General features: G+C 41.2%; 1 protein-coding gene across 1 annotated transcript; it reads right to left on the bottom strand.

Moving 5' to 3' along the window:
- Positions 1-1,038: 1,038 nt before the first annotated feature.
- MAGOH (mago homolog, exon junction complex subunit) lies at positions 1,039-11,429 on the bottom strand. The gene is made up of 5 exons (XM_004438573.3): positions 11,267-11,429; positions 8,524-8,582; positions 7,193-7,303; positions 2,633-2,715; positions 1,039-1,276 (listed from the first exon to the last, which is right to left on the bottom strand). The coding sequence occupies exons 1-5, from the start codon at positions 11,352-11,354 to the stop codon at positions 1,177-1,179; spliced, it is 441 nt and encodes a 146-aa protein (XP_004438630.1). The 5' UTR covers positions 11,355-11,429; the 3' UTR covers positions 1,039-1,176.
- Between the last annotated feature and the right edge of the window lie 3,681 nt (positions 11,430-15,110).

Below are 15,110 nucleotides of genomic sequence, written 5' to 3'. Positions count from 1 at the left end.
GATTTGAGACTCCTTTATAGCCTTCTGATGTCATTTCTTTAAAATTTGGAGTGACTATTTTCGATGTCTACCACCAACTTTCCTCATTGCCCCACGTAACCTTCTGTAGCAGGGGGTGCACTGGAGTCAGGGACCCTGACACCTCAGACCCCAGCTCTGCACCTGACTTGCTGCACTGTAATCTTTGTGTGTGCACGTGTATGCGTGAGCAAGCACTGGCCTAGGAGTCAGAAGACTTGGGACTTGTCCCAATTTGGTCTGTCACGAGGGATGTGAGCTTAGCCTAATCACTTCCCCTTAGTCAAATAAGGCTTATCAAGGCCCAGTTCCTTTCAGCGCCCACAGTCTGTTCAACCAGCAATCTGCCTAAGGAAGCCATGCACTTTAGCAGCAAAAGTTCCTACTTGCTGAACAAATTCTTCACACTATCTGTACCAACTAGGTCTCAGTTCTTAATGGCTGGCTGTTGGTATTCTGATTTTAAAGTGGATTATTGGAAAACTTTTATGAGACCAGGCATTTTATCCCTTTAAACCAAAGTATTTCCCCATACTGAAATAGCTACAGGTGTATCTATAAAAGATGATTAAAAAAACCCCAACCTTAATTATATCTCAAAAAAGCTGGAGAAAAAAAACCCACAATACCATTTCACACCTAAAACATTAATAACACTTCATTAATATCACTTCCTTAGTGATGTCAATTTTACATCTTTTGAATCATGATCCAAATAGGGTCCAAACATTATATTGATTGTCTCTTAAATCTTTTATTCTGTAGGTTCCTGCTCTGTTTGTTTATGTTTGCAATTTATTTATTGAAGAAACCAGATCTTTTGCCCTAGTTTCTTCTGGATATTGCTGATTGGATTCTCACGGTAATTTTTTAATATGTTTCTCTATTATTTCCTGTAAATTGGTACCTATATCTACAGAGTTGATTAGATTTTTGGGGGCAATGCTTCACATAAGATGTTAGTGTTTTAAAAAGTAATTGAGAAGAGTTCACGTTTGGATCTTTATAAAATAACAAAAATTGCATTTTGTCACATATTTATTAAAGACAATCATTTATAGTTTATAAAAAAAATATTGCCCTATACACAAAAATTTCCTGATAATGGTAATTAAAAACAGCTATTCCCACCCCCTTGTGTCCACACCAATATTCAATCTAGATTGGCTTAATCTTGAAGTGTAATCCAATAAGACTGAAGACCAAACACTTCAGGTCCTGGACAAGATAATAAAATACTCGTAGGCCTTCTGGATCCCTAAAATGCAAGGGGAAAAAAATGTTTAAAAAGCTGAGAAAAACTGGCAAAAAAAATACCATTTCATAACCCAGATTATTTACATACCAACAAGCTCCTCATAAAAGCATTCACAGAATTAAAACTTTGAAAACAACCAAGTGTTCAGAAAGAAGGAAAAGGCTATATATTAAAATGGAATATTATGAGGTCAGTTAAAATGTTAAGGTTTTGTTTAATGGGGAAATGCTTATATCATATTAAATGAAAAAAATCATGATTAAAATAACAGATGGTTGATCTCAATTATATTTTTTGTGCTTTAAAAAAACTATATATTTTTTAATGCACAGAAAAAAGAAGGAAATACTTCAAGATATTAACAGTTGTCTAACTGATAAGTTTCTGGGCAATTTTTCCCTTTCTACTTTTCTACATTTCCTGTATTTTCTACAATGAGCATGTATTACTTTCAGAATTAGGAAAACTTTATTTTTAAAGTGATACTAAGCAGGACCAAGAGGCTGAAGATTTTTATGGCATAACTGGCTAAGAACATGGAGACTGTCCAAAGGAAGATAGTTATGTCCAACATGTACTGAAAGTGAGCCATATCTAATACCAAATCCTTCAAAGCACAAGAGCCAAAGTGGTTGCCAAATTCTAAGGACTCTTTGCAGCATACAGATCCATGCCTCAACTTTACAATTTGCCCTAATGAGAACATGAATTTAAAAATTTATATTCCAAATAATTTCAAGTTTCACCGAAGTCAGACTTTAAGATGTGCTAGTGTGGGCCAGCCCCCATGGCCTAGTGGTTAAGTTCGGTGTGCTCCGCTTCAGCAGCCTGGGTTCCGTTCCCAGGCATGGACCTACACTGCTCTGTTAGCAGTCATGCTGTGCTGGTGGCCCACATACTAAAAAACATAGGAAGATTGGCATGGATGTTAGCTCAGGGTGAATCTTCCTCAGCAAAAAAAAAAAAAAAAAAAAAAAAAAAAAAAAAGTGCTAGTGTGAATGGCCAACACTGAGGAAGGTATTCAGACTCAGTGACTCGACAGTTTATCTCAAGCACTTGTTTTAGCATATTTGATTTTCTATGCTGGCCAGATTCTTACCCACTCTGGCTGCTCCTATGGCATTACTCTGTGTGTGTGTCATTGAGAAGCTCTTATTAGCAATGATGAATAAAACACCAAAAGCAATAGGAGCAAACCCTCACAAATAATTTGGAGTCTCTCATGAGGGGGACAAAGCAGACCCCTCTGTCTTGCATTTGCACCAGATTATATAATGGTCCCAATTTGGATAAGGGTTTCATATCAATCTACTCTAAAACAGACACAACTGGATATAAGAATCATGTACACTTACTTGGATTGATTGACATCAATAAGGGAACCAATTTTTGATGTTGTGAAAGAAATGTGTTCATCTCCAATGACAATTTCAAGCTCCTGAAGATATTTAAAAAACGAAGTCAAGCTGAATTAGATTTTTCATCAAGCCCACAGAAGGACTCATCATCTGCCAAATCACACAAACAACTACAGATAGCCACATACAAAAGGCAAGTTCACTCCAGCACTAGACTGTGCGGCCACTGGAAACAAAAGAATAAATCAAATACTGGTTTAGCCCTTCTGTAGCTCATACTCTTAAAGGAAACTGTGCCTGCAAGGCTCCACCATTTCACACACATATACAATACATGAGTTTTGTATATGAGTTTTCGTTGTTAGCAATGTGGAGTAACATGGATAGATCTGTGTTTTACAAATACCAGGAATCTAACCTTTCTGGACAACATGAGACAAGGAGAAGCATTCCAGACCTTGGGTCTCAATTTCTAAACAGCAACACGAGTACCATAAACCTTTAAAAAATATCTATGGGGGATGCCTACTGTGTGTGTGTTCTCGGTGCCTGGGACAGAGCAGCAAAACCAAAGACAGACCTCTGCTCTTGTGGAACTTACAATCTAGTAAGCCCTACTTATTTTTCTTCTTTTTTTCCTATTTCTTTTTGATTTACAGTTTTTTAATTATGAAAAGAATTCAAACAGAAAATAGAAAAACTATGAGACTAATGTTCTCAACATTAAAATCAAATCTCAATCAGATTTTAAAAAGGTTAGTATTTTGTCATACTTGTGTCAGATTTTTTTCTTAAAGAAATAAAACATTACAAAGTTTAGATCCGCCTCCCATTCCATTCTCCTTCCTGCATCCCCAGAAGTTGGGGTATAGTCTTTCCATTTGTGATTTTAGATTTCGTAGTATGTTTTAAAAATTTACATAAATGAACACACTATACATATCTTTTTGCTTTTTTCATTCAAGATTGTTTTTGTATGTGGATCTAGTTCATTAGTTTTAAATGCTTTAGAATATGCCATTCACTCTCCTATTGAAGCAGACTTAAGTTCCCAATTTTTATTACTAGAAACAATGTGGCAAGAATATTCTTCTACGCATTTCCTTGTATGTATGTGAAAATGTCTCTAGGAAAACTCCTAGAAGTAGGGTAGAAGTATTTTCAACTCTCCCAGATACTACCAGATTGCTCCCTAAAGTAGTTTTATCAATTTTATTCCCACCAATATATACGAATCCCCTTTTTCTTTCTCATATCCTTTTTAAAACTTGGTGCCGTTTTTTTTTTTTTTCTTTGCCATTCTAATAGGTCTGAGATGGTATCTCATTGTTGTCCTAATTTTTATTTTCAAATTAAGCTGTAAATATTTTCATATATTTATTGGCCACTATTTTTCCAGGTCTATAAATTGCCTATTCATAACCTGTACACATTCTGCTACGTTTTCTTTTTAATTTGTAGGTCTTTATATATTCTGGATATAAACCCTTTGCTAGTTATACATTTTGCAAATTTCTTCCCGTCTGTGGCCTACCTATCAACTTTATCTTGATGTCCTTAGCCAAACAGAAATTTTAAATTTAAAAGAAGTTAAATTTACCAATCATTTCCTTTGAGGAGTTTAAAAAACTTCTTCTCTACCCAGAAATAATAAAACAATCTATATTTTCACCTATGTTTGAAATTTTTGCTTCATTTCTATAAATGGTCTAATTTAAAAATATTCCATAAATACATTGCCAATTGTCCTGGTACAATTTGTTAAACTTTCTATTAATTTGAAAGTCCTCCTCTGTCATAGACTGTTCCAAGTTCCCATATATTCATGGGTTTGTTTCTGGGCACTCTATTCTGTTCCAGCTGTCAATTCCTGAGGCAATACCACAGTACAAATGACTATAGCTTTACAACAAATCTTCAAAATTATATTGGTTACTCTTGCCCCTTTGATCTTCCATGAATTTAATCCTCTGTTAGGTTCTAGGAAAAATCCTGTTATGAATTTGATTTTAATGGGAATGAATTTATAAATTACTTTGGTGAATATCTATATAATATTGAATCCACTCATCTATAAGAGTGACACATATTTTTGTCTTTCTATAAAGCTCTTTCTGATAAGTTTTGTACATCTTGTTAAATTTATTCCCAAATTCTTTATAGCTTTTGTTGCTATTATGAATGGGATTTTCTTTTTAATTACACTGTCCAACAGATTATTGCTGGTGTACAAGAGTATGCCCTGCCCTCTTTACAGGATTGCTGTGATGACTGAATGAGTCAATGGAGCTGGAAATTTTATAAATGGTAAGCAGAACACATATATATGGTATTACTGACATCTCATGGACATAAATTAAAAAGTTAACTTTAGGGGCTGGCCCTGTGGCATAGTGGTTAAGTTCAGTGTGCTCTGCTTTGGCAGCCCAGATTCGTGGGTTTGGATCCCAAGTGCAACCTACACCACTCATCTGTGCTGTGGCGGCGACCCATATACAAAATAGAGGAAGACTGGCACAGATGATAGCTCAGGGCTAATCTTCCTCAAGCAAAAAAAGAGGAAGATTGGCACTGGATATTAGCTCAGGGCAAATCTTCCTCAGCAAAAAAAAAAGTTAATTTTAATAAGTACTGAAGATAGGATTTTTTTTTTCACTCTTCAAAAATTGGCCCAGGCCTGCCCCGTGGCGTAGCGGTTAAGTGCGCGCGCTCCACTGCTGGCAGCCCGGGTTCAGATCCCAGGCACACACCAATGCACTGCTTGTCAGGCCATGCTGTGGCAGCGTGCCATATGAAGTAGAGGAAGATGGGCACAGATGTTAGCCCAGGGCCAGTCTTCCTCAGCAAAAAGAGGAGGATTGGCATGGATGTTAGCTCAGGGCTGTTCTTCGTCACACACACACACAAAAAGAATTGGCCCATTATTTTGAGGTTAATTAGGAATGAGCTTATATGGGTTTTCATATTAATTTAATAAAGATAGAGTTTTTACTACACACTGGCACTATTTTAGTCACTAGAGATATAGCAGTGAGGAAAAACAGGTAAAATCCTTGTACTGTATGTCCATTGTGGTGAGGTAGGGGAGGAAGAAAAATATGTAAAGAAAAGCAAACAAGACAATTTCAGACAATATTATAATAAACACTATGAAGACAATAAAACAGATCTTAGTTAAAAAAAAAAAAGATGGGGCAATGCTTTTTATTTTATTTATTTATTTATTTGATGAAGAAGGTTAGCCCTGAGCTAACATCTGTTGCCAATCCTCCTCTTTTTACTGAGGAAGATTTGCTCTGGGCTAACATCCGTGCCCATCTTCCTCTACTTTTTATAAGTGGGATGCCTGCCACAGCATGGCTTGACAAGTGGTGCGTAGGTCTGCACCTGGGATCTGAACCTGTGAACCCCGGGCCGCCAAAGTAGAGCACATGAACTTAAGGCTCCTGGGCCGGCAGAGAGATGCTTTGTAGATTGGATGGACAGGCAAGATATCAGGGAGGAAGTGACATTTGAAGACCCCGATAATCAACTGGCTTAGATAGAACATTCCAGGCAGCATGTGGCAAACGCAAAGCTCCTAAACTAAGAGCAACCTAGGTGTGTCTGAGGAACAGAAATAAGGCCAGTGAGGTTTGAACACAGTGAGAGAGCATGAGAACGGTAGAAGGTAAGATGAGACTTTGGATCTTATTTTAAATGCAGTGGGAAGCCAATGGAGAGCTTAAAATCAGCAGAATACATAAACAAATTTACATTTTTAAAGACTACTCTGGGCCTGCCCTGGTGGCCTAGTGTTTGGTTAAGTTTGGTGCGCTCTGCTTCGGCAGCCCAGGTTTGGTTCCCAGGCGCAGACCTACACCAGTCATCTGTCAGTGGCTATGTTGTGGCGGTGGCTCACATACAAAAAGAGTAAGATTGGCAACAGATGTTAGCTCAGGGTGAATCTTCCTCAGCAAAAAAAAAAAGATTACTCTGGTTTCAGAGTGAAAAAATGGGCTGTACAGGACAAGAGGAGAAACAAAGAAATCAATTAGAAGTCTGGATTAGGATAGTTGCAATTGAGGTAGAGAGAAATATCTTTCCTGTTAATTTAGTCAAATATGACAGTGGCTTTTATTTTTTAACTATCAAAATGGTCTTCAGAATGAATACATAAGCCATGAATTTAAACACATATACTTAGTTGCTTGTACAATTTTCCTTCCATTAGATCACTGAAATGACTATGTTCTATTTATCTTTGTATCTCCACAATGCTTTGTCCATAGTAGTTACTCAGTAAGTGAGGTAGGCAGCAAAAACTGAGAAGGGGGGTGGGGGTCACAAGAAGAAATTCAGGGCTGGGCTCTAGGTGGTCAGCAGCACCACTCGCTCTCATTGTTCTTCCTGTGGGATTAATGCTTCCTTAGACCAAAGTGCTGGTAATCTCCTTTGTACAGGGTTCTTCACACACAGACACACACACACGAGTGGATTCAACGTCATATGCAGAGCAGTAAACCTCATCTTATTGGTAACATTTCTGCTCTACAGGCTAGTTACTAAAACACTCACCTGCCGGCCCACTCTGTCAGGAGGAGGCCACAAAGCATCATCCTCTTTGGTAATTTCACTGTCATCAATTATTCTCTTCAGTTCCTCCATCACACTTTTATGTACATAAGCCTGAAAGCAAGTTAAAAAACAGAATTTAAGTTGTATCCTTAAGCAGAGCTCTGACTCAGATAGCAACGAAAGATTAAAAAACATTGCTCCTGAAGGCTGATTTCTGACACCTCTGTAAGTGGGAAGACATTCAGGCTTGACCTCAGCATGCTGAAGAAGAGGGCGGGGTCAGAAGAGCCCAATGACTACACCTCAGACCCCCATCCAGTTGTTTCTACTTCTTGGCACACCCTGCTCACATGGACCTTCTCCTTGCCTACTACCCAACTCACACTTGAACCCAAAACAAAAGCTCTGTGAGTAACGATGGTTATTCTTAACTAGATGACATGCTTCTGAAGAGCAGAGACATTTCTTTTGAAATACACTTTGCATACTAGTCCCTGTAAAAACGTATGTGAGGATGCTGATATGTGTGGGTAAGCATAAAATTGATTGCTAAATAGTATGAAAATATACTGACTGTTAAGACATTTGAGACAAGATGGTTAAAAAGAAAGAGCAGCTTTGATGAAACCTAATGGTGTGGTAGAAATCAGGGCACAATGGAGCACATGGACTTGACAGAGGCAGGCACAGGTCTGAACTTCCCTTCTACCTCTTACTTGCAAGCCCCATAATTAACATCTGGGCCTTCATTTTCTTATCTGTAAAGGGTATATAATACCACCCATCACACAGACTTACAATCAGCATTAAATAAGATCAGGTATGTAAAATACCTAGTGCCACACCTGGCATTGAACATGCATTCAATGATGTTAACTGCTTTCCCATGCTCCCTTTCCCCATTCAGATGCAAATTAAATAGCTCTCTCTATTGAGTGCTATGTGCCAAAGAATATACCAAACACTTTAAGTATTACATATTTAATTCCACAACAGCACTGGGGGAGTAGAGAGTAGGTTTTATTATTTCTGTCTTTGCAGATGAACAAACTGAGACTTATCGAGTTCAGCCAGGGAAGCTGCCCAAGGTCACATGGTTAGTAAGTAGCAGATTCAGGGTTCAAACCAAGATTCAAATGATTACCAGTAATTGACTCAGCATAGTGAAAGAAAATATAAACTAAAAGAAGATTTGAGAAAAACTTTAAAAGCAGTCTACAGACATGTGTCTATACTTCTCTATTCTTTATCTTTCAACACTACTCCCAGAAAGAACAAAAATACAAAAGGCTAAACTGTAGTGAATGAAAGGCTCTCAGAAGGCTCATTACCTCTTTTCTGATCATGACATCATTTTTGTAATTGCTGTTGTTGGCATATCTCAATTTCCCTGTGAGGGACAAAAAAACAAATTCAATGTATAATAAAAACAAATGAATAGAGCATTTAGCCTACCAACACTATCAGCTGTTGCTTAAAATGTATCCTAACTGTCCCTTCAAAGTGTCTAACAGATTTACTATTTACACCTTTGGTGTTTCAACAATACTAGTTTTTTCAGTTCTTCACTTTAATTAAATAGCCTCACAGCCAAAAATACAGCTGACACTGAATTACAGTTCTTGCAAAAGGCAGCTCAGGTGTGATAAAAGAACATCAGCAGGCTCTTGGTGACTTGGGCAAATCATCTCTCTGCAGGTTAATGTCCTCAGCTGAAAATAACGATAGTAATTGATAACTTACCCGCACACAGGGCCTCCTGAGGCTTAAATGAGTCGTAGAAAGCATTCTGAAAACTGTAAAATACTGTTTGCATATATTATCAAGTGACCGTGCAACACTCTGATTTATTCCGGTGATGGAAAAGTTGTGGTTTTATTATTGCACGTTTGGTATACCAGCCTTTTGTGCATATGTGCATCCAACAGGCTAATTTGGGTATATGGTGGGTACGAATGAGAAGATAAAAGAAAACAGATGATTTCTTCTCTGTAGAATAGAGGCATACATGTGCGAAGAGTCAAATTATTTCCACAGCCTCTGCACTGTCAGTCTCATCTTCCTCCTTTCGGTTTACTCTCCATACAGTGGACAAAGTGATGTAGTAACAATCTATCTGATTAGGTTACTCTAATATTTTGATACTGACAATGGTTTCCCACTGTCTTCTTGATAAAATCCAAATTCCTCAACATGGCATACTGCTAAGCTGAGCCCCTCCCTGCCTTTCCAGTGTCACTCCTGCAAGATTCCTCTCTCACACGGCCGGAGTTAATCGAACTACTTGGTTTCTGCCCAATACATGCCATGCCCCTTTTTGGTTTTCAGCCTCTGCCTTTAATGCTGTCCAAAATGCCTTTTATTTATTTATTTATTTTTTTTTGTGAGGAAGATCGGCCCTGAGCTAACATCTGCCAATCCTCCTCTTTTTGCTGAGGAAGACTGGCCCTGGGCTAACATCCATGCCCATCTTCCTCCACTTTATATGGGACGCCGCCACAGCATGGCTTGACAAGCGGTGCGTCGGTGCGCACCCAGGATTCCGAACCGGCAAACCCGGGGCAGCCACAGTGGAGCGCGTGCACTTAACCGCTTGCGCCAACCGGGCCGGCCCATATTTATTTATTTTTTTGCAGGGAAAGATTCGCCCTGGGCCAACATCTGTTGCCAATTTTCTCTTTTTTTTTCCCCTCCCCAAAGCCCCAGTACGTGGTTGTACATCCCAGTTGTAAGTCCTGCTAGTTCTTCTATATGAGCTGCCGCCACAGCATGGCAACTGACAGACACGTGGTGTGGTTCCGAGACCGGGAAGCCAACCCGGGCCTCGAAGCAGTGAGCACCCAACTTTAACCACTAGGCCATCAGGGCTGGCTCCAAAATGCCTTCTTGACTGTCATCTGCCTAACCAACCCCTACACATTACTAAAGACTTACACCCCCTCTGCCCCAAGTCATTTTATGCAGGAAGCCTTCTCTGACCCTCCGGCTAGGTTAGGTGCCTTCTTTCTGCTCCCAGAGTCTCTTCCATTTCTTTCTACCACAGCACCTATTACATTGTTTTTTCACTGTTTCTTTACAAATCTATCTCCTTCACAATTGGGCTTGTCAGATTCATCTCCATGCCCCCATTTAGGGGGAGATTTCTGTCATCTTTGATTCCTCTTTCCTTCACCACAGTGCCCCCTCCCCCAAATTCTATCAGCAAAGTCCTATTGGTTCTGTCTCCCACAGCATCGTAAATTCTTTTCTCCACTTTGTTTCCCCTCTTGCCCATTCTGCACCCAATAATTAGAATACTTTTTCAAGAACAGATCACATCTCTTCTCTGCTTAAAACTTTCCAAGTGTTTCCTGCTGCACTTAAAATAAAATCCAAACTCTTTACCACCGCCCATAAAGACCTACGTGGTGTGACCCCTGCCTACTTATCCGATATCATCTCATATTATTCTCTCCAGAGCTCACTACTCTTCAGTCACATTGGACACCTGAAACATGCCTAGCTCATTCCTGCCCTATGGCCTTGACACCTGTTATTCCGTTTAGTCTAGAATGCTCTTCCTTCTGAGCTTCACAAGGCTGGCTCCTTCTTGTCAATCAGGGCTGAGTTCAAATTTCCCCTCTTCAGAGAGCTCTCCAATGGCCACTCTATCTAAAAGCAGCCCACTCGCAATTATTCCATCATTTTGTTTTATTTTTTGACCACTCATCACTATCTGGAATCTTTTTTGTTTATGATCTCTCTCCCAGCACTTGACTACAAGTTCCACGCAGAGGAAGCTTGTCTATCGCTCACTCCCGTATCCCAGATTGTGGAACAGAACCTGGCGCGAAGTGGGCGTTCAATCAATGTTTGTTAATGAAAGCACTCTGGTCAAAAATGTCACTAAACAGAAGTCCCTGCACATGGACAAAACAACCAGCGGTGAGGACACAGGCGCGTTCCTTTCAGATCCGCACTGCACACATCTCATTCCCTTCTCCTAGTCCCTCGCACTTCCCGGACCCCAGGCCTCCCGACTCGCCCGCCCCCAGGCCTAGTCCTCACTCCCGGGAGGCGGGAGGCCTCTCTTACCGTCGGGTCGGAACTCAAACTCCAAGAACTCGTGGCCGAACTTGCCCTTGTGACCCACGTAGTAACGCAGATAAAAGTCACTCTCCATGGCTCGCAAAAACTAACCGAGATCGAACTTTAACAGCAACCCACACCGCCGCCGTATGCGCCCGATACTGACGTTTACGGCGGCGCGCGGAAGTGACGTCAAGGCAACGCCGTCGCCCGTGGAGGAGGGCTTCCTCCACCCCCGCGCCGGGAGGTGGGGACGAGGCTGCCCAGCCCTCCGGCGGAAACATGGCGCCTTTCATCCGGGGGCGGGGTCAGCGCAGCCCCGCCCCCCCAGCCCGAGGCGGGAACACGGCTGGGGCTCGCCCGCCCGGGTTCTCCGAGGCGTGAGGGCAAGGCGTCCGAGGGCCGCTGGGCTTCGGCGGGGCGTCTGGACACCTCGCCTCAAGACCTGGGGGTGAAGCCCCAGAGTCCTGCGTCCGTCCGGGGCCAGCCTCCATTGAAAATGCACCCGACTTGTGTGAGTCGGACAAGGCCCTTCACCGTCTCTGGACCTAGGTCGCCTCGACAGTGAAATGGGGTAAAATGACCCGACCTCACAGGAGAGCGCCGCGCACGACGGTGCGTGTGTCCAAAGCTGGCTCCGACCGGTTCAGGACCGTTGTCGGCGACGCTTTCCGAGTGCACAGTGGAGACCGCCATTTCCGTGAAACTAAGGCGCGCGCGCGCTTTCCCATTTTATCTCTTTCTACCTTTTAATTTCTCCCTTTCCCTCTACCTCACTGGTCTCTAGAGCACGTGCTGTGTGTAGAAGTTGAATATTTGGTGTCCCACTCCCCAGTCTCTGCAGTGCTTACCCAGCGGTGATTGCCAGCCCTGGCTGCAGGGGAGAATCACCTCAAACAGCTAAAAAGTACTGAGCCTGCGCCCCGCCCCAAACCAGTTAGATCAAAATCTCTCCCGGTGGCCCTGGGGTCCGGATTTTTTTTTTTTTATAGTTGTTTTTTTATTGTGAAATTTTTGTTGTACGTTATTGTTTGTCAGTCACCATATAAGTGCATCCCTCCACTCGTGTCCACCCCCCACCCCCCTAGACCTGGGCGTCCGGATTTTTCTGCAAAGCTCTCCGGGTGGCTCAGGGTTAAGGACTACTGCCCAAGAGGCTCTACAAAGTGGTTGACCTCTGTGAAGGCTTTCTGGCTGTGAGAAAATTTTACTTGTCGAATAGGCCAAGGGCGATCAAATCCTAATTATGGAAGCCTGCCTTAGCTCATGCAAGTTCCAGCCACAGAGGGGGAATGGAATTGGTTCTCGAGAGAGTGCTGAGATGGCATCGTTCTCAGGGCCTGGTGACTATAACTGTATGCTAATCAGGCCAGGGGTCTCTGATTCTCATTCTCCGTCTTGCCACTACTCCTTTTCTCCCTGAAAAAGCATTGGTGGCAGAGTGTGGAGTGGGTGTATGTGGGGGGGGGGGGCAAGTCACTGGAGACTTCAGTTAAAATATCCCTTGTGTGACAGTGATTGACTGTGACCGAAGGTGAACTGATTGAATTTTTCGGACCTTAGGTTCCTTATCTTTAAAATGAACATAATGTTAGATACCAGGCAGAACTGTTGTAAGGATAAGAAACAATGTCTTGGAAATTGGAAAACTGTACATTGGTATAAAACCATAAGGCATTTTATTACAAAACACTGGATATGGGTGGTAACAAGGGAATTATAAAAAAAAGAGAAAGGACTCACCAGGTATTAAACACCTTTTAATAAATGTCAGCTCCTAGGTTGAGCCCATTTACAAGTACTTGTTCTTTGAATTTTCAGAACCATCTTGAGGTGGTAATTGGAGTTAAGTATATAGAGACATCAGGTAATTACTACAAGGTTATTTCCCAAGAGTGAAATTAGAACGTAACTGGTGAATCTGGGCATCTGTAGATGTGGCAAATAACGCAAGTGCTGAGAAAATTTAAGACACCAGACTCCAGTCAGGCTGTAAAGTGATCCAGTTTTTTGGGTATGAGACAACATGGTATAGCTGAAAGAGCATAGTCTGTGTGTCTGATGTGCCTGAATTCAGCATAATTTACTGAGTATCTACTGCGTCGTGTGCTGGGGATACAATGGTGAGCAGGGCAGACCTTTATAGAGCTTGCAGAGGAGGCAATTAAGGAGCATACAAGCAATTATAATGTAGGAATAAAGGTTACAAATAGGGGAAGCACAGAAAACTCTGGAAACACATAGTGTGGCTCCTAATCCAGTCTAAGGGCCTAAGGGAAGTCTTCCTGAAGGAAATGTTCCAGATAGAGGGCCCAGAACTGTGTGGTTAAAATACAGAATGAGATTGCAAATATAGTGATGAGGTTGGGGAAGGGGCAGAAGCCAAATCATGAAGGACCTTACAAGCCATATTAAGGAGTTTGGGCTAAACCCCAAGGGTATTAGATTTTAATGCAAGGGAAACAGATGAAGGACTTGAAGCAGGAACGTGGAATGGGGGTGGTGGTGGTGATATGACCTATTGCATTTTAGAAAGATCACTTTGGCTGCAATGTGGTAGACTGGTTTGGAAAAGTAGAAAGATTAGAAGTATGAAATTCAGATAAGTAACTGTTAAAGTAATCTATGATGGTGAAAGTCCAAGATGATGGTGACCTATGCTCAGGAAGTGGCAATGGAGATAGAAAAGTGGATGGATTTGAGATGGAATACCTAATTTAAGGGGTGGGCAAAGGAGATTAAGATGTGGCCAGAGAGGTAGGGGAAAAACCAGGAGTATGGTGACATGTAAGCCAAAATAAGAGTATTCCCAGAAAGGAGAGCCAACAGTGTTAAATATTGCTTCCAGGTTAAGGAAGATAGGACTGAAAGTATTTACAAGATTTATAATCAAGGAGGTCCAGGGTGACCTTGGTAAAAACAACCTCAATGGCATTGGAGTGAGAGGCAGGGCAGAAGTACTGGGATACAAGTAAGCAAAATTTGTTGTGGAAGCATGGAGTTAGCTAACCCAGTCTGAGAGAACAGGGGTGGCTTTCTGGAGGAGTACTCCTAAGTGCAGTACACAGAGACAAATAGGAGTTAGCCAGATGAAGCAGCAGACAAGGGATATCTAGGCAGAGTGCACTACGTGTACATGAATGCTACCTGTGCTACGTGTCCTTTGGGGCACTAAACATAACTGTGACTTTGGGCAGTTACTGCACCCATTTCTTTGTCTATAAAATGGGAATGATAATATTGGTAGTATTTATCTCACAAGATTGTTGATGAAGATTGAGATAATTTATGTAGAGTATCGAGTACATATTAGCAACTCAATCAATGATCGTTCACTCATTAAAGCATTGCAATGAAACAATATTTTCAGATTTAAAAAAATGAATTTAATCTCTCTCTAGAAACAGTGCACTGATTTTACAAATGTCCACATTTGGTTTTTAGTTCACCAAGATGATGTCAGTACAGCTAGAGAAGACGCAGCACACCAGCCTCTGTCCCTTTTTGCCTCTGGAAGAGAAACCAGACTGCAAAGGGCACCGAATACAGAAGCTAACGGAACTTGGAATGACAAGACAAAAAGAGGAGAAACAGTTAGTGGGACCCAACATTCTAATATGCCTGTTATATCAAATACGGTAATTTGGGTGTGTATGTGTGGGGGTAGACAAACAAGTAAAATCCATTTGGGTACAATGTGATGGAGTTTGCAAACCAGTACTTCACTCCCAAATTAACAGCTTGTATAGAACAAAATGCTATTTTAAAACACATGGTTTGTACAGGTATTTTTCTCTTGTAGTTTTTGTAAAAAAGTATCAAAACCTTCATGTTTTTAAATATATATATA

The sequence above is a fragment of the Ceratotherium simum genome, chromosome 22 (genome assembly GCF_057802395.1).
Source record: "Ceratotherium simum simum isolate JZ-2026a chromosome 22, ASM5780239v1, whole genome shotgun sequence".
In the NCBI taxonomy this organism is placed as follows: domain Eukaryota; kingdom Metazoa; phylum Chordata; class Mammalia; order Perissodactyla; family Rhinocerotidae; genus Ceratotherium; species Ceratotherium simum.
This window is presented reverse-complemented; position numbering and strand designations above follow the sequence as displayed.

Excerpts from the sequence above, each read along its gene's own strand:
- MAGOH (XM_004438573.3), bottom strand. The coding sequence starts at position 11,354 with ATGGAGAGTGACTTTTATCTGCGTTACTACGTGGGTCACAAGGGCAAG. Across the intron at positions 8,583-11,266 it reads GTTTGAGTTCCGACCCGACG|GGAAATTGAGATATGCCAAC; the intron begins GTAAGAGAGGCC and ends TGTCCCTCACAG. Across the intron at positions 1,277-2,632 it reads ATTGATGTCAATCAATCCAA|GGATCCAGAAGGCCTACGAG; the intron begins GTAAGTGTACAT and ends CTTGCATTTTAG.